The sequence below is a fragment of the Barbus barbus genome (genome assembly GCF_936440315.1).
Source record: "Barbus barbus genome assembly, chromosome: 31".
Lineage (NCBI taxonomy): Eukaryota > Metazoa > Chordata > Actinopteri > Cypriniformes > Cyprinidae > Barbus > Barbus barbus.
The window spans coordinates 18,113,993-18,134,080 of NC_136759.1; the positions used below are offsets into that span (position 1 = coordinate 18,113,993).

At 37.4% G+C, this 20,088-nt stretch overlaps 1 protein-coding gene across 2 annotated transcripts; it reads right to left on the minus strand.

Annotated features, from left to right (window-relative positions):
• Window positions 1-4,696: 4,696 nt before the first annotated feature.
• On the minus strand, window positions 4,697-19,990 carry LOC306851125 (protein yippee-like 2). 2 transcript variants are annotated; one of them, XM_079387235.1, is made up of 5 exons: window positions 19,820-19,990; window positions 13,642-13,871; window positions 13,302-13,345; window positions 11,768-11,876; window positions 4,697-6,582 (listed from the first exon to the last, which is right to left on the minus strand). In XM_079387235.1, exons 2-5 carry the CDS (start codon window positions 13,756-13,758, stop codon window positions 6,538-6,540), a joined length of 315 nt encoding a protein of 104 aa, XP_079243361.1. In that variant the 5' UTR covers window positions 13,759-13,871; window positions 19,820-19,990; the 3' UTR covers window positions 4,697-6,537. The 2 variants fall into 2 exon arrangements, with proteins under 2 accessions (XP_079243361.1, XP_079243360.1); XM_079387234.1 differs by lacking the exon at window positions 4,697-6,582 and adding an exon at window positions 7,099-9,244.
• Between the last annotated feature and the right edge of the window lie 98 nt (window positions 19,991-20,088).

Here is a 20,088-nt window from a genome sequence, read left to right on the forward strand (position 1 = left end):
TGAAAGGTCAAATGAGCATGATAGAGGACAGATAATATAAATTGAATGAAAAAGTCATCCATGATAGACGGCATCTCTTCTAATGATTCTGCTTTCCTTATTGGCTGTGTGCTCAAGTAAGAATAATTATGTACCAACACACTGAAAAAAAAAACATAGCACGTATCAACCAGATATGATTGATAGCTCAAACAGACTGAAACCATTCCTATTATCTTAACTAACAAAGATTACAAACGTGTAATTCAAATCCCAAATTTGATCATAATGAGGCATCTTAGAACACTGTCTTAAAATGTAACCAGTTAATCTTTATTTAACAGTTGTATTTGCATGCAAGATTGTTGACTGAAAAGTTGTGACAGCTAGGCCTGGTCTCTCCAATAATAATAATAACATCAGTGCTGTAGTTACCTGTTCTTTTTTTATTATTTGATAAATTATTTCCTGTTCATGTTTACAGTAGCATCCAAACATAATGGTCTTTGCATTCAAATTGTCACAGCCATATCACCCTGCAGCCCAAGACCGGTTGCCCACTGAAGCTAAGCAGGGTTGAGGCTGGTCAGTACCTGGATGGGAGACCTCCAGTGAAAACTAGGTTGCTGTTGGAAGAGGTGTTAGTGAGGCCATCAGGGGGTGCTCACCCTGTGGTCTGTGTGGGTCCTAACGCCCCGGTATAGTGACGGGGACACTATACTGTCAAAAAGAGCACCGTCTTTCGGATGAGACGTTAAACCGAGGTCCTGACTCTCTGTGGTCATTAACAATCCCATGGCACTTCTCGTAAAGAGTAGGGGTGTAACCCCGGTGTCCTAGCCAAATTCCCTCTACTGGCTCTTGTCTACCATGGCCTCCTAATAATCCCCATCCACTTGATTGGCTCTATCACTCTCTCCTCTCCACCTGTAGCTGGTGTGTGGTGAGTGCACTGGCGCCGTTGTACTGTGGCTGCCGTCGCATCATCCAAGTGGATGCTGCACACTGGTGGTGGTTGAGGAGAGACCCCCCCTCATGATATGCCTCCCAGTGAGCTTGTTTACAAGAGACTTCACTGAAGTAGCCTATATGGTGTAGTGGACACTGGTTTTGCTTCAGGACATAGATTTTACTTTAAGTGCAATTTGATATTCACTATTGAAATGAAACATAAGACTATCGTATCTCTTAGGTTCAAGATAAAATCCTGTTGAATGGCCACAATCAGATCACCGTGCATTAGTTTAACTGCAATATGCCACATGCTTGTCTCATGTCACTCTTGAATCTCTTGTGCTTTCTCTGTTCACTGTATCAATGCACCAGTCTGTGTGAGTCAGTCTCTGCTGCAAAGTTTTGACTCACTGAACAGCTCTGCTATTTTTAGCCTCTGCAGCTCACACTCCATCAGGTTACAGCGAGCCTTGCCTTCACCACAAAGGCTGAACACCGAACCGAAGAGAAAGGATTGCTTATGGAAAGATGCTTGTGAATGTCGTCTCTGTTAAATAGGAAGGGTGGGGACACTCAAAACAGTCAACCTACCATAAAAATATCAGACTGTGCCAAGCTTTGGCATTTTAAAGGGATAGATCACCCAAAAAGCATATTCTGTAATTATATATGCACCATCATACTGATCAACACAAAAAAGGCAAAATGAAAAGTTTTGAAGAACATCCATGCTGCTCAGTTCCATATAATAAAAGTGGATGGGGATTGGGGCTCGTAAACTCTAAAAAGGACACCTTAAGGCATAATAATAACTGGGATCCATATGACTCGTATGTTATTCCAAGTCTCCTTAATATGATAGCTTTCCAGAGAAACATGCTGAAATTTAAGTTGGTATTCACTGGAAATCTTGTTTGACAGTCACCACTCATTTTCATTGTATGGAAAAGCTTGGAACTTCTCCCTTTGTGTTCCACTGAAGAAAGGTATTCATATTTTTGGGTGAACTATCCCTTTAAGGGTTTGCTTTGCTTTTGCTCACAGTCTTATGTTGAGAGTAAATGTTACATAAAAGCGCTGCTGCTGGACGAAGAGGCAGATGCAGATGTGAGGTCATTGGCCAAAAAAAGACGGTTCTCCCTCAGTACTGCACTTTCACCAGCCAATAAACAGAACCCGATCCGCTCGGAGCGTCATCATTCCTTACTGCAGTCTGGTGTTTCAGGAACATGAGCTCTTGATGTTCTTTGTTTGATTTTCTGCTGAGTCATTACCTCCCTTCATCCTAGGGCTGGATACAGCACCTCTGCTTCTGTGTGCTGCTCATGTTCCAGCATTTATTCACTTTATTTATTAATCTAATGTTATTCCATACCTATGGCTGTCTCTCTTCTGTGGAACACAAAAGAAGGTATTTAACAGCATGTCTGAGTTGCTCTTTTCCATGCAATGAACATCAGTAAAAACAAACAAAACATTCAGCATTAAAATTGCATTAGTAGTTCACTTGTGCATATTTCAGTCGGGCTTTTCAGGTCCTCTGTTATACAGTAGCTTGGTGTGTGAAATTTAACCTGACCTTCGGGATTTTTCACTACGACATTTGCATACGATTGTCGCATTTTGCCCCTAGTGGCAGCTGCACAGAACTTTCAAATTGGTCATGAAGCAGCCGTTGCCCTCTGCTTATTCACAATGTTAAAAAACATGAACAATGAATGTATGAATATATCCATGAAAACAAATGACCACCAATACTTCTAGGAGTAATTAATATAACTATTTAATTCTAACATGGTTCAGACAATTTTTCATAACAACCCATTTTATAGCAATAGTGTTTAAAAAATTATGTTTTAGTGGAAAAACGTTGGTAATTCTCATTTCGCAATTCTCATTTTGCACATAGGCTTTCATCATATATATATATATATATACACACACACACACACACACATAGATGCCTCATTAGTAGATGTTTATGGGCTGCTATATATAAGCCGTGCACCATATTGGAACCGTAGTTATACGCATGCATGAATATTTATTTCTGCTATAGACCTCAACAGATGTTTCTGCTAAACTAACACAATACAAGAAACAAGCTTTTAGGTAACACAATATTGGCTTAGTTAGTTTATAGTTTAAAAGCTTGTATTGAGCTAATGCCAAATTGCCTATCACAGCTATGCTGATGATACCCAGATTTACCTAGTCTTATCTCCAAATGACTACAGCCCCATTGACTCCCTCTGCCAATGCATTGATGAAATTAACAGTTGGATGTGCCAGAACTTTCTTCAGTTAAACAAGGAGAAAACTGAAATCATTGCATTTGGAAACAAAGATGAAGTTCTCAAGGTGAATGTATACCTTGACTCTAGGGGTCAAACAACTAAAAATCAAGTCAGAAATCTTGGGGTGATTCTAGAGACAGACCTTGGTTTCAGTAGTCATGTCAAACAGTAACTAAATCAGCATACTATCATCTCAAAAACATTGCAAGAATTATATGTTTTGTTTCCAGTCAAGATTTGGAGAAACTTGTTCATGCCTTTATCACCAGCAGGGTGGATTACTGTAATGGTCTCCTCACCGGCCTTCCCAAGAAGACCATTAGACAACTGCAGCTCATCCAGAACACTGCTGCCAGGATTCTGACTAGAACCAGAAAATCTGAGCATATCACACCAGTCCTCAGGTCCTTACACTGGCTTCCAGTTACATTTAGGATTGATTTTAAAGTACTTTTACTCGTTTATAAATCACTCAATGGCCTAGGACCCGAATACATTGCAGATATGCTCACTGAATATAAACCGAACAGACCACTCAGATCATTAGGATCGAGTCAGTTAGAAACACCAAGGGTTCACACAAAACAAGGGGAGTCCGCTTTTAGCTATTATGCCGCGCACAGTTGGAACCAGCTTCCAGAAGAGATCAGATGTGCTAAAATATTAGCCACATTTAAATCTAGACTAAAAACTGTGCATTAAGCTGTGCATTTGTTGAAAGAGCACTGTGCTACGTCCAAACTGACTGCACTGTACTTTCATTTTATATAATTTTCCTTGTTTTTATTGTTGTGATTATTATTCCTTGTTTTTATTGCTGTGATAATCATTTTCTATTCTTAACTGTTTTAAATTCATTTTATATCATTTTAAAAGTTTAAACTGAAGGCTAAAGTAAGTGCTGTGATTGTAAAGAGAATGTGGGCAAAGAAAGACAAGTGTGTTGGTTAATCAGTTTAAAGTAGGACCTCTGAGTTCTATTTGTTTGGTTTCTGGTTAGGGACTGTCTGTAAGCGGAGGGAGTGCGGGACGGGGAGAGCGATGGACTGAGGCAGAAGAAACTGGTGTCATAATTTAGGTACACCTGTAAGTGTAAAGGTAATCTATAGATTGAGAGATGTGCACAGTCCGGGGGGGACAAAATGCATTCTCTAAGGCACTAAGAGCCCTAGAGGCAATTAGTGCATTTGAAGGTATAAATACAGAGAGAATGTGAGACGCTAGAAAGGAGGTTCTAGTCATGAATCGCTCTACCAACTCTAAATTCCTACCATTACAGACAGGGGCACGCCCCGAGTTTTAGCGAATAGGTCAGATATGATGGTCAAAGTAAGTAGAGGGTGAAGTAGTAGAATAGTTAGGTGTTTTAGAAGTTTTTTTTTTCTGCTCACTTAGTGCGGAAGAGTTTGAACAAAGCTTGAAGTTTCTTGTTTTTATTATTATTACATTTTTTTCAGTATTTTTTTATGACTATTTTACTTTCTTTCATGTAAAGCCCTTTGAATTACCATTGTGTATGAAATGTGCTATATAAATAAACTTGCCTTGCCTAATACATATAAAAACACAAATTTAATTTAAATATCTGCAGTTTTTAAAACCAGGGGTTGTGCAATGTTGCGGCATCTTAAAAAAAAACGTATTAAGTTTTACTGTGACTGACGACAAGTTGAATTTAGCTTCTATGTATACATATCTATTGGTTTTGGTTTGAATGCATCACATATAGGGTGCGTTTTGCTTTTGGGAAACAGTCGATCGCCAGGAACAGGGTTGGGCACCCCTGGTCTATGGTATTTGTGACCACCCAACCAGGGGTGCCCAACCCTGTTCCTGGCGATCGACTGTCCTGCAAAGTTTAGCTCTAACTCTAATCAAACACACCTGCCTTTAATTTTCACACGATCCTGAAGACCTTAATTAGTTGCTTCAGGTGCGTTTGTTTAGGGTTGTAGCTAAACTCTTCAGGATAGTGGGTCCCCAGGAACAGGGTTGAAGACCTCTGGCATATACAGTCTATCCACAAAAAAATCTAATATTTCAATGCTTCCGAACCTCATCGGATCAAAAAACTCAGTGGAAATGCAGCACTCGAAAGAAATGCATCTAGACCTCACGTTCGGTGTAACGACCCCTTAATTAGATCATCTGCCGAAAATTATTTGTCATCCAAACCATGTTTTGTGCCTGAGAAACAATTACCACTCAAACAGTGCTACAGAATGACATGAGGTTGAGTACACGATGATACATCTGACTGAACTATTTCTTTTAGTGTTTCACAATTACCTAGAAATGTTGTGGCTTGCATTCAGCTCTCTGAATAACACTGACGTTATTTGCGACAGTATAACTTCCTTGCTCTGTTTAATCACTGTGCTAGACAAGACATGTGGCATTATAGCTACTCTTGAACAAGCAAAAGGTCATCGGATAACTCAGAACAGAGGATACAGTTATAAACCAGAGTATATACGTACTCTGTGTGCTCTTCTTTGTATTTCCTGTCTACATGTTCATCCATCAACTACCGGAGAGCTGGGTAATCAACTGTAGGTGATATTATTCGCCCACACACTCAGCAGAGCACTACCCAACCCAACAGACCTTAAACAACCTCAGGCAGCGAGCTGTGTGAGATAAACGCAGGCCCAGACACTGAATGACACCAGCCCTTCACAGACACACACTTGCACTGCCTCCTCTGCAACTTGAGGAGCGAGAGAGAGCCAGTTGCTAGGAGACGCGGCCCCCAGTGCAAACACAGAGCCATCTGTCTGTATAAAGAGGAGACGTAGGGCAACTGAAAGGCTGGCACACTCCCTGGAACAACAACTCCCTGGCACCAGCTTGTATTTTAAGCTTGTCCATATTGAACTAATAGTCTGTCTGTTAGGGTGAGTCCACATCTGGATTTTTACCTCATTTGCAGTGTTGAAGATGGGACTGAAGTGTATTTGCAAATCAAGCTGAGCCTGAATTTAAAGTGTTAAACTTTAGTTTGAAGACAAATCGTAGAAGTCTTTCAAGCAATATTTCACACAACATGTCTAATCTCATTCCAAACTTGTAAGATAGTCTTTCTTCTGTGGAACATAAAAGGAGAGGTTTAGCAGAATGTCCAAGCTGCTCTTTTCCATACAATGAAAATGAATGAAACCTGGGAAGTCAAGCTCCATAAATGACAAAAAATTAAATAAACTGATTAATTAAATCAAATAAATACATAAATAAAACATTTAAGTGGACTTACATGTAAACGTATACCATTTATAAACTTCTTCATCCCAAAAAGGAAATTCTGTCATCATTTACTCACCTTCATGTTGTTCCAAACCTGTACGACCTTCTTCTGTGGAACATAAAAGAAAATATTTTGAGAAATGTCAGTGTTTTTTTAACTATTCGAAAGCTACTGTAAATAGAATAAAAACAAATAATTGTAAAATTTAGGTGTACTGTACATTTTAGCCCTGCTCCACTTTCATTGTATGGAAAAGAGCAACTTGGGCAGGCTACACATCTCCTTTTGTATTCCTCAAAAGAAAAGTATCACATTTAGAGTAAGTAAATGCTGAAAGAATTTTAATTTACAAGCGTGTATCGCGAATCACTTGATTCAAATCGGAACTTTGGAGCAGGTTCACAAATCTTTTGATTCAGAATCAGATCGGAACTTCAAAGTGCGTATCATGAATCATTTCATTTAGATCGGAACTTCAGAGCGGGTTCGCAAATCATTTGATTCAGATCGGAACTTCAAAGCGCATATTGCAAATCTTTCGAGTCAGATTGGAACTTTAAAAATTTAAAACAGCATGTAGTTATGATGAAAAGAGCCTACAAAAATAAAAACATCAGGCAAATTAATATTTCAGTTTTATTGACATTTTATATCAATGTTGATGGGAGTTCCAATAACATTATCCTCTCCTCACCCATTTATAAAATACACAACAGTTGAAACTTCTTACTGGAATACAAAAGTAGTAAAGTTTGGTGTCCAGACATAAAGCGCGATAATGCTCAGATAACAAATGCAACAATTTAATCCCTGACACAGATGAAAATCAGTTATGGTGAATAAATATGTTTATGCACATATATATTACCATGTCATTTAAATTCATTTAAAGTCAGCAAAACATGTCAAGAAGCTTGTTTTTCCACTATACACAATCCCACGTTACCATTCTCTGCACCCAAGCAAAAAACAAAAAAGCCATTTTTGTTAAGTCAACTAATTTACAGTTGGTCTTTGGTGATTCTTGGAGACACTTAAGTGTCTTTTAGTTGTCTTGAGTACAGAGGAGCTATGATGAATTATGTTTTTATTTTAAAGAACCTAACAGATAGGCAGTGTACAGTCTCATCTTATGTCCTTATTCCCCAAAGAGGCCACTAACAAGCAAGAGCAGTCAGAACAAATGAACACCGTGAGACTGGGAACAGCACAAACTGTTGGAACATGGAATACAGACACAAAGATGTCCAGATACAACACCTGTAAACTGCTATACACAAAGGTTTACATTCACTTAATTATGCCCATGTTTCATCCAGAATCGTAAAATGGTAATTTTATGCTGAAAGCATGACGGTAAACTTCACTTTACATTTCTTAGATGGTTTAAAGAAATAGTTTTCATTGTGAATTCTCATTCCTTTAAAGGAATAATCCACTCAAAAAAAAAAAAGTTTGCTGAATTTACTCAACCTCAGACCATCCAAGATGTATTTGAATTTGTTTCTTCATCTGAACAGATTTTGGAGAAATTACATCACTTGCTCACCAATGGATCTTCTGCAGTGAATGGGTGCCGTCAAGTCCAAACAGCTGATAAAAACATCACAATAGTCCACAAGTAATCCACATGGCTCCAGTCCATCAGTTAATGTCTTGTGAAGTGAAAAGCTGTATGTAAAACCATCAAGGCATGGACATTTTGGACTGCTTTCAATCGTAAACAGTGCTTGATCTATGCATATATCTCTCCCACAAGTACAGAAACTCTTTCACTAGAGAAAGCATTATTATGGCTAGACAACTCACATTTTAGCTAGAAGCAATGTTTTAAAGTTACAATCTCTTAACGATGAATTGATGAGTTTCTCACAAACACACAGCTTTTTAATTCACATAACAATAATTAATGGCCTGGAGTTACTTGTGGATTATTGTGATGTTTTTATCAGCTGTTTGGACTATCATTCTGTCGGCACCCATTCACTGCTGATCCATTGGTGATCAAGTGATGCAATGCTAAATTCATCCAAATCTGTTTGAAGAAGAAAAGAAAACTCTACATCTTGCAAAGAAATTAATTTCTGTGTGAACTATTCCTTTAAGCCCTGTTTGTTGGTCCGTCAGAGCTCCATTCAGAGATTTCTCCATGCCAGTCCTCCTCACTGGCGCAGATGGTGCAGACCTCAGCTGAATTCAGAAAGGTCAGCCTGGTAGTTTCTCACTGACACGAAGTGGAGAAAGCCCCATCAACTCGAACTCGTGACCCTGCTCCTGCCAAGTACAACGCGCCCCCTGAGCCCTGCCTTATGTCATATACGCGTATGAATAGAGCCGCTTGTAGTATAAACCATCAGGCTGAGATGAGCATGACATGCGGTATGCTGTTGTTTTTACACACGTATGTCTGTACACCTTGTGTATGCATTCATGTATCTCAGTGTGCTCCCATGTGCCGGGCCGGACACACACACACACACACACACACATGCTCGCGCTCTCCTCCAGACACACAAAGCCCCCCGGTGCGGCCCGCTCTCCTGATTCCAGTCCGGTGAGGGGCGTGTGTGTCAGCAGGAGATGGAGGGTAGAAGAGCGTTTAAGAGGGTAATGGCAAACCAAAGTCAGTCATTCACCCACACATTCACCATCCACCCGTTGCTCTCTCCAGGACGCTCGCTCAGTCCCAGCCGTTGTCCTTGATCATGTGGGCGAGCTCGATAATGAACTTGCCTTCCTTGTACTTCTGACTGCTCTCAAAGGCATGTTCCTGGGGGCAGGAGGAAAGCGAGAAACGATATTGATCGCAGGACTAACTTGGATGTGAAACTTGTCATCATTTATAGGTCAGCGATAGACTGTACATGATAAGAAAAATCTTAAAATTTTGATTTCATATAGTTTTGACTTTTTTCAATGCCATTTTCAAGTAAAGTTACAATTTAAAGGTATAGTTCACCCACAAATGAAAATTCTGTCATTATTTTCTCACCCTCATGTCGCTCCAAACCTGTAAGACCTTCGTTCATCTTCAGAACACAAATTAGGATGTTTTTGATGAAATTAGAGAGCTTTCTGGTCCTGCATAGAGAGCAACGCAACTAACACGTTCAAGGCCCAGAAAGGTAAGGTTATTGTTAAAATAGTCCATGTGACATTAGTGGTTCAAACCGTAATTTTATGAAGCTATGAGAATACTTTTTGTGTGCAAAGAAATAAAAAATAACGATATTATTTAACAATGTCTTCTCTTCCGTGTCAGTCTTCGATACGTGTTCACGACAGTACCATGACGCATGACGTAGAACCCGGATGCGCTGTGATTTGTTTTCAGTCAGAGGAATGCACACATATGCATCGTACTTTCATGAACACGTGGTGGAGGCTGACACGGAATAGAAGAAATGGTTAAACAAAGGCGTTATTTTTGTTTTCTTTGTACACAGAAAGTAGGTCCATAAAATTAAGGCTGAACCACCGATGACTATAATAGTCACATGGACTATTTTAAAGATGTCCTTACTACCTTTCTGAACCTTGAACGTTTCAGTTATGTTGCTGTCTATGCAGGGCCAGAAAGCTCTCGGATTTCATCAAAAATATCTTAATTTGTTTTCAGAAGATGAACGAAGGTCTTACGGGTTTGGATGCGGGTGAGCAATTCATGACAGAATTTTCATTTTGGGGTGAACTATCCCTTAAATGACTCCAAAAATGTCATGTGGTGTAACCACAAAATAAAAGTAATAACATATTTTCATGTTATTATACATATTAATCATTATTTTCAAAAAAAGTTTTTAAATATACTTTTCAAGGCAAATTTTTGTTTTTCAAATAACATGAATTATTAAATTAAAAAATGTTTTATGGAGAGTTGCACCACATGACATTTTTATAACCTGAACTTGCCTTGCCCTATCATAAAAAATCAAATTATGGTCAATTAAAAGGTCAATTATGTCTGCAGGTGTCCTATGATATAATTTCCATTTTTATTTATCTTATTTAGTAACACTTTACAATAATGTTCCATTTTTTTTAACTATATTTAATGCATTAACTAACATTAACAGTGGGCAATACTTGTGTTAAGGTATTTATTCATCTTTGTTAACATTAGTTACGGAAAATATAGCTGTTCATTGTTAGTCCATGTTAGCTCAGGTTCATTAAATAACATTAATAGCTATGATGTTTTATTTTAGTAATGTATGAGTAAATGTTGCAATCAACATTAACTTATAAATGCTTCAGAAGTATTTTTCATTGTAAGTTTATGTTAACTAATGTCATTAAGCAAAGTTAACAAATGGAACCTTATTGTAAAGTGCTATCCTTTTTCCTGCATGCTGGTTGGACCATGATTTTATTAAGAAAAAACAAGGAATAATAATAATGAGGATTTATTATTATTATTGTATCAGGGCAGTTTTATTTCTGACATGAATTACTTTTTAATGTATTTTTTTTTAAAAATAGGTAGGACAAAAAAGTTTCACTAATGCATTTAATATCCCGTTTGTCTTTTCTTTTTATAGCTGATGGATGCAGGCAGCAGGGAGCACTCATCAGATTTCTGGAGAAGGGCACTGGGTCAAACTTCCCTGCTACTCTGAAACGTCTGCATTCACATTGACATAAATATCTGCTGTGCTTATAAATAACCAGGCCACTGTGGGAACATATACTTGTTTATGTGCTTACTGGTGTTTGCATTGCTCAAGACTCCATGTCAAGGGCGACCGGAAATCCAGTGCTGAAAAAAACAATCGGCATGCGGCACAGCTGCTGATTAAAAACGGACGCCATGGAAGGAATGTGTCCTGCTTAGACAAGCCTTTATGAGCAAGCATAAACTCGCAAAGCTGTGCATATTAACAATGTGCTATCATCTCAAAGTGTCCATGACTTGTTCGGTCAATGCAAGCACATTCAGGTTAATGAGGCTCCAAATAGATTCTATGGATAGTTCACCCAAAAATTCTAATTCTGTCTTCATTTACTCACTCTCATGTATGCATGTCTTACTTTCTTCATTATATGGACAAAAACAGTTAAAACATTCTTTGAACATCCTCTTTTGTTCTCCACAGAAGAATATAAGTTAACATTTTAATTTTTGGGTGAACTAATGTCCAATAATGTAAGCTACGGTATCTTGTACAGTCATAATTTAGTTGTATAACCATCTTCCACTGCCTCTCTTATTACATGTAATTGATCTGTGTTATGATGTGATGTCAGTTTTATGTACATGCCCTTTAACCTTCCATGTGTTGTATTTTCTTACATATTTCCATCCCAGTGTGGTTTTGCAGTTTTCGCAGTAGATGTCTGCCACTGCATGAAGGCCCGTGAGCAGAACCCTCTCCTCTGCAGGACCACATCCCACGTTCACCCTGACGAGATAAGTGAGACACAGTCATGCACAGGAAGCTACATTTAGGTTTGTGGAAGCATAGTAGACATGAGCTTATATACTAACATTCAAAAGCTTGGGGTCAGTAAGATTTTCTCTCTTTTTTTTTTGTAAAGAAATTAAGGCTTTTATTTACCAAGGATGCATTAAATTAATCAAGACTTTAGTACTAGCTATGTTTCCCCCCCAAAATTAAAGTTGTTGCAAGCCAGTGGCTGTTTTTGCCTATATAATAAATGATTTGCATGCAGACAGCATGCAATAACAAACACTGTCATGTTATCTTGCGTTCGGAGGCTTGATGTTTATGAATGTAATCGTGTGAGACAGTTTTGACTATACCAAATCATTTTGATGACAGACTTTGGCTCAGGCATTTCAAAATTAAAATAACTTTTGAGAGGAGGTGTGATAAGATTGGTGCGCTGATTAGTTATCCAATCACATGATCTGTTTAAGGCAAAGTCACGCGACTTCTTTGATGCGCATCAAGGAATTTATTTTGTAAATGTGTTTCCATTGTAGTTTATTTGCTATGTCTTCTTAACAAATAAAAAATCAGACTCAAGATTTTTATGTGCATTTTTAGAATTTACGTACATTTTGGCATTTCCATGCAGTGTTTTTTATGCAATGTCCCAAAATTTGCATAAAAGTAGGTGGATGGAAACAGCTATTGTCATAAAAGATTTGTATTTTAAATAAATGATGTTCCTTTGAATTTTCTATTCATCAAAGAATCACAAAAAAATATGTGTATCAAGGTTTCCAAAAAAACTAATTAAGCAGCACATCTGTTTTCAACATTGATAATAATAATAAATGTGGCTTTAGCAGCAAATCAGCATATTGAAATGATTTCTGAAGGATTATGTGACACTTAAGACTGGAGTAATAATGCTGAAAATTCAGCTTTGCCATCACAGGACTAAATTACATTATTAAAATTAAATTAAAATAGAAAACAGTTGGGTATATTTGTATCAATATCCAACAATACATTGTATCGGTCAAAATGATTGATTTTTCTTTATCTGTCAAAAATCAAGATCATGTTCCATGAAGATATTCTGTAAATTTCCTACCATAAATATATCAAAATTAAATTTTTGATTAGTTATATGCATGGCTAAGAACTTCATTTGGAAAACTTTATTTTCTCAACATTTAGATTTTTTTGGCACCCTCAGATTGCAGATTTTCAAATAGTTGTATCCCGGCGAAATACTGTTTCAAAACTCCTCAAAAAAATTGACCCTTATGTTTGGTTTTGTGGTCCAGGGTCACATATACTTCTTTCAAAAACATGAAAAAACTTTTGAAAGGTAGTGTATAAACCCACCACTTCTTCAAATACCATAACTGTACAATCAAATACCCATGTAAAAACACAGAAACTACTTACACAGAGTTGAACAGATATGCTCTTCCTTGACTTCCTTGAAACGACTAAAAGAAAAATGAGACACATTCCTTAGAGAGCTGCATATATCACATCCAAATGTTAATCTGAAACTACAGTATCTGCTTTGTTATCTGATGTGACATTAAACAGCATGTGTTGATCTTCTAATCTGTGAGCTTCATATGCTTTATGCATTTGTTGTACTTTACACTTACATTTCACTGCTGGTTATACTCTGTATAATTGTGTATGTGACAAATAAAAATCTTGAATCTTGAATAAAACATCTTGAATATGCTGCAGCTGTTGTCAGGTTGTTAATTCTTGGCTCATTAATCACCTTGGAGATGAGCTCGTCATGGTTGGCGAGGTGTGCTCTGCAGTGGATGCAGCTGTAGGTGCGGTGGCAGCTGGGCAGGTACGCCTGGAAAGTTTTGGAGCGCGTCATGGTGACCATGGGCCGGGTCGGCGGGCGGTGCAAGAAGGGGCTGCCGGCCCAGGTCGGCTCACAAGGGAAGCACCGCAACACACAGGTGAGGGCCGTGGTGGGGCGGGGTGGGAGGTATACACCTGCACACACACAGGGATGTCCTGGGGTGAGTGACATCTGAGTCAACCAGTGCCGTTAGTTTGGGACGGGACTATCTATAAGGTTACATTATTATTGCTCAAGTTTAGTATTTTAGTAAGATTAGGAATCAACAACCAGCTCTTATTCAGAATATATAACACTACTGAATCTACAGTGTGAATCTAACAATTCCTGAAAGAATTCATCTTAATCGATTCAAAATAAAAGTTTATGTTTACATACTATGTGTGTGTGTACTGTGTATATTTATAATGTATACATAAATACACACATATATATGTATATATATGTGTGTTTACATACAAATACATACCATACATACAACTTTTTTTTAATATATACATATGTGTGTGTGTAATTATATATATAATAAATATACACAGTACACACATACATATAGTATGTAAACATAAACTTTTATTTTGAATCGATTAATCACAATTAATCGTTTTGCAGCCCTAAAAGAAGGAGCTTTTTAATTAAAAATATAGTGCAGCCATTTGTAGTCCAAATGATTACTGAACAAATGACTGGTTCTTTTATGTAAATCAAACACATGCAGCTTACAACCACCTTTTTGCTCATAAGACTTAAATCAGTGTAGTTATTGAGTGATTGCTCATATGAGAATATGTAGTTAAAGATACATATTAAGAGTTTTGTCAGTAGTATTTTATAAAAATAAATTAATGAATGAACCACATTTTTTGTTTGTTTAGGTTTTAGTTTAAAATATAGTTAATTATTCAATTTTAATTTATGTTGCCTCAAAAAAATAAAAACACTTGAAAATGATTTAAAAGTATGTATAAACTACTTTTATGAGAATTGTTTTAAAATTATTCACTATTGAAATTATCTATCATTTTGCAACAGAACTGTATTTTATTCCCAACTCTTTTATTCGTCAAAAATACTAAAAGACTACACATCTCTAAACTTTGGTGTATAACACAATTCACACTGTATCAACAACACCTCAAATTCAGTGATGTTTTTTAAATTAAAACGAAATCAATTAAAATCATTTCTGCTAAATGCTGAAATAAAATAAAATGTAAATATTAGATGAAAAATGTAAAACAGAAAATCAGATAAGTTGCATTGGCAACTAACTGAAATAAATTTGAAGTACTAAAATGACTAAAACTGAAACATTAATGCTTAATAAAAATAGCCTATTGAAACAAAAACAGCACATAACAAAAATACTAAAACTTATGCTAAAATTAAAATGAATATATAACAAAAAAATATCAAATAAAATCATTTAAAACATGAATAAATACTATAGTAGTACGTAAATAATTCTGCTTAATCGTGTGACTTGATGAAAGGTGCGCTGTAGATATAGATATAGAATAATATTTAATATAGATATCTACTATACTTTGGTGTAAGCTCTCTAAGCTTGGGCCAGAAATGGCCCACAACACTCTAACATCATGGTGGCCATTTCTGCACGATCAAACCCTCTTTCCATTTTGTTTATTAGTGGTGCAGATATTGCACACTTCACCTTTAAGAACGTCCATCGGTTATCAAGTGTGTTTGCATGCACCAGTCTGATGCATGACTCCTTCAGTCAGAAGGCTTTGTTGAGGCAGGGGTGAGCCCGTCTTAAGAGTCTGGAGCAAAAAGCGGCTCTTATGTTCTGTCCATTGTTTCCCCGCCAAAGCGTGGGGTCGGAGAATAAAGAGTCTACTGACAGATCGAAGCGCTTTCCCACACAAACACACAACTGTCGGCTGGGGCAAACGCACACTCGTACTGCGACATGTCCACAAATAAACCCTCTAGCATTCTCTCACCCCAGTTCCACACCCTGACCTGTGCGGGTATTTTAGGGCTCTGCAAATTTGCTCAGGACACGATGCTGAAAGACCCTGCGGTGTTTTCTTACAGTTTACTGTCAACCAAACGATGCTTTTTGTGACACTGCTATGATAACTGCATAATAGATGACATAATGGATTTCTCTTTCTCTCACAGAAGCTTTGGGAGAGACTAAGTGGCTTTTATTTGCTCAAAGTTAATACTGGCTCCGTCTCAATATTATTTAAACTGAAATGTAAGCTGTTTTGTATGAAAACATCAATAAATTATAGTAAAAGTGGAATCAGGTATTTCAGGAAGATGTAAACTATCCTCTGAGATTCCACGCTGAAGGAAACAATGATCAAATCCAACTTTTAATGCAAATGATTTTTCATGTCTTTGCTTGGGATTTTGTGTTTGTACTCCTCCTTATTCACGCAGCTGCAAATTGAATCCAGGTTTTGTATTGCCATAACAGGCAGATCGATAAAAGTGAAGCGAGAGAGTCATCATGCAGACAAAAACACATCAGATGAGCTCTGATCCATGAATGCTGATGAACCTTCAGGCACAACCAGCTCAAATACTGATCACTGAACCAACACATAAACTGTGCCACAGATCACGAAGCTGGATGGAAAGTGTTTTTAGGGATCGTTCACACCAAAATGGAAATGCTGTCATCATGTCATTCCAAACGTGTACTTTATTTCTTCTATGGAACATCAAAGAAAGTCACCCGGAATGTGATTTCGATGGAGAAGACCCCCACCAATGGAGGGGGAAACCACAGAAAAAACACAATTGGGCTAGTTTTGGGTTAAATTTTGTTTCACAGACCTGGCAACCCTGGGTCAAACTAGCTGTTAAGACACAAACTTCATCCAAAGTCACATGCCGTCTAGCTGGTACTACATTTGGTTTAAAACTTACTTCATGACCATTAAAAAAAACACATTCTATATAGTTTGAATATGAGTAGTATCAATGAAATCCAGAGAAACATTATCCACCGTGCTATCACTGTCACATGACCTACCAGCCACCATTCAAAACACCTCTCCTGTAGCCTCATGCGATAGTAAAGCATCCATCAAATGCATACTCCAGAATCTCAGCAGAAGTAGTAAGTCATCTGGGTATATTTTGGATTTGGACATACTCATTTCACTTTTTTTGCATATTACAGGCATATTTAGATGCAGCAACAGTCCTAACATTCTGGCCGTTTCTCAATATGCGTACTTGTCTGTACTTGTGTTCTTGTGGACTTGTGAAACGTCATCAGTCGCTGCCAAGTACTGTTCCAATTCAAAGTTCACATCTAGCCAAGTCCAGTTCAAATCCCCGGATGTGTTCTTGATCCGCCCCTTTTACCGAGGATGCATCGAGAGGTGACTTGTGCGGACTTGATACGGGCCATAACCCAGAATTCAGTTCGTCCTCCCGTCCTCGAGAGATCGTTCTTCTGAGTCGAACTTGGCAAGTCCAAACTCGAAAGGACGGAAGTCCAGACTCTGCGAACTTGGTATTGAGAAACGGCCAATGGCTATGATTATGCAACTGGTTACAGGTCTGTCATTAGGGGTGGGCGATATACCAGTAGAGATTTTGGACTATCTATCGTGGTTACATGCTTACATGACACTGCTGTGCTACATGGCCATGAAAACGTATGGCTTGCACGCATTTTTGAGTATTGCCATTTTAAAACAAGTGATTTTAAGCCACTGAAATGCGATAGGCAGTGAAAGAGAACTCATTCCGCACTCATTTAAAAAAAAAAAAAAAAACGTGTGACAGTATATTGGATCCGGGGCAGCTCTTAAAATGATAGCAGTCTAATATTCCTGCTGTCTGTCATTAATTTTAATCAAATCTCTCACTACTCTTGACTAAATCCCTTTTGTAATTTTAATTAGAAGAAATATATATTTATTTAACACAGTGAAGAATATGCAGTGTTTTTATACATTTGATTAGGCCTACTTTATAGCATTGTCTGTACTTATAGCATATAACATCCATATAGCACATACAGCATATTACTTATTGCATACATATCTGTATCTGTATGTTTTTTTTTGGTGAACAGTACCTTTAATTTTGTTCATTTGCCCCTTAATGTCTCCTGCTAAGTGCTAAGTGAGTGCTAAGGATGTAGCACTCATCACTTCAAGGCCTGTGCAACACAAGGACCTTCCTTATGTAACCGAAGCAGCACTGATAGGGATAACAGCAGCAACAGAAAAGAGATGAAAATGTGCTGTGTGTCCTTGTGCTGTGTCCCATCCTTCACTGGCTGTCCAGCCCCTAGCATGTTATTTATCTTTTTGGTGATGCATTAACTGTAATTACTTCGAGACAGGATTTCTAATCTAATGATTTTTGCAACCACCACAACCATACTTTTATAATTTTGGAAAATGGTGTAATACAATGTTACGTCATAGCAAAATGATTATACAGCCCCTGTAATTTCCTGAGTGGGTCATGCAAATTAAAATGTTCTGCTTTTTGTGATTATCCATTTCTGATGGCTTGTATTTGCATTCAAATGCAGTTTATTATGCACAGTGTCACAGTATAATAGCATATTTTAAGACCTGCAGGAAATACTATTAAAACATAATCTCTGACCAGATTGAATTTGACAGCGTCTCAGAAATTACTTGTCAGCATTTGCTCTGAATTCGATCGTGTAAAAGCGAGAGAGCTTGTTGAATATAAAACAGTAATCAATTCTTATTATTGTTTTATGTAATAACTCACTGTTTGAGTGCTGTGCTGTACTAAACCTCATGTACTGACAGCAGCCAGTATGTGGGGCTGGATTTCAGCCACACTGCACTACTGGCACTGTGTCCTCATGGCAGCCCAAGCATGCTTTCAAATTTGACCCCTGACAACAGTCCCATTAACAACATTTAATATGAATTTTTGAGCCTAATCCAACATACCAGAGCGAATTCCCACTAAAAAAGGCAGTTAAATGTGAGACTTGTTGAAATGTGATCATCACATCACAATATCACAACTTCACAGGTTAATAACTGATAACCTACTGCTCAATGCTGCAGTATAACTGTCATCAAAGTAATATGAATTTAATGCTGTCGAGCAACTTACAAGGTTCTGAAACACAGCCAATATAATACAAGTCAAAAAGTCCATGAAAAGTGCAAAATCTGTGTTATGTGTGGCCATTAATTTGTAGTGTTATAGTGATGTGGGTCAATTATACTAAATATTCTATTGAATGTTTTTTTTTTTTGAGTATTAAATATTAGATAACATTCAATTAAAAAAAGTCTAAATACCAGATATTTTGGTTATTCTACTCCATTAAATAATCAATTCTGTGCATGCTGAATATTCTATTGCAATTTTATTTAAATATTTTCTAAATATATTATATTGTATTAAATTCTTTTAAATTATCCACTTTGTTTATGCGGAATATTCTATAACATTTTATTCTGTTATTCTAAGTATTAAATGTTACTGAATGTTAAATGTCTGTAAAATAGTCTATTAAATATTATGCTTTTTATGCTGAATATTCTATTTGTATAGAGTACAAGTATTTTTTATTTTATTTATATATATATATATATATATATATATATACACACACACACACACACACATATATATATATATATATATAAAATAAAAAATGTATTTAGTTTTGGTTTTTAATATATATAAAATTGCAAATAGGTCTGCAATGTTTATCTCCTGGAGAACTCATGACGTGACGCAGACTGGATAAAGTGCACACTGATGCAGGAATGTCTTCATTTACGACTGATGGCACTTACATGTCACGCAGACACAACAATTAAGGAGATCACGGTCAGAGATGATACATGTGCCACAGCCACTGCTGTTGCTGCAGTGATGCTGATGCTGCTGGTGGAGGTGTTAGATAAACAAGCATCATCAGTACCACTGCTGACCTGCAGCACATCACACCGTCCAGCATCTCCAGCACTACTATAATGCAACACTGTCATCATCACGACCAGTTGACATTATTTACATACAACAGATGACTATACCAAACTTTCATATTTAACTGCTCGTTAAAATGTCAAGCATTTACCTTTGAAAAGAAGAAATCGAGGTTGTGAGATAGTGGCACGTGCTCCTCTTCCTTGAAAGTAAATCAGGATTCACAGTAAACTTTGCGCGTGCATGCCTATCACGACAAATACCCTCTCCCTCTTCTCTCGCGGTCAGTGTGGAGGTGGTGCATGTAAACCAAGTTTAGTCTGGGCACGATCACACTGCACATCACCTACAACGCGACTGACAACTGCTTCCACCAATCACCGAGGCGCAGAGGCATAGCAACACTACGCTGATTGGACA

Bases quoted from the DNA above. Each gene is read 5' to 3' on its own strand.
- LOC306851125 (XM_079387234.1), bottom strand. From the start codon at position 13,758: ATGGTCACCATGACGCGCTCCAAAACTTTCCAGGCGTACCTGCCCAGC. The intron at 13,346-13,641 runs GTGATTAATGAG...TTTTTCTTTTAG, and splicing joins ATGACGAGCTCATCTCCAAG to TCGTTTCAAGGAAGTCAAGG. The intron at 11,877-13,301 runs GTAAGTAGTTTC...TTATCTCGTCAG, and splicing joins GCATATCTGTTCAACTCTGT to GGTGAACGTGGGATGTGGTC.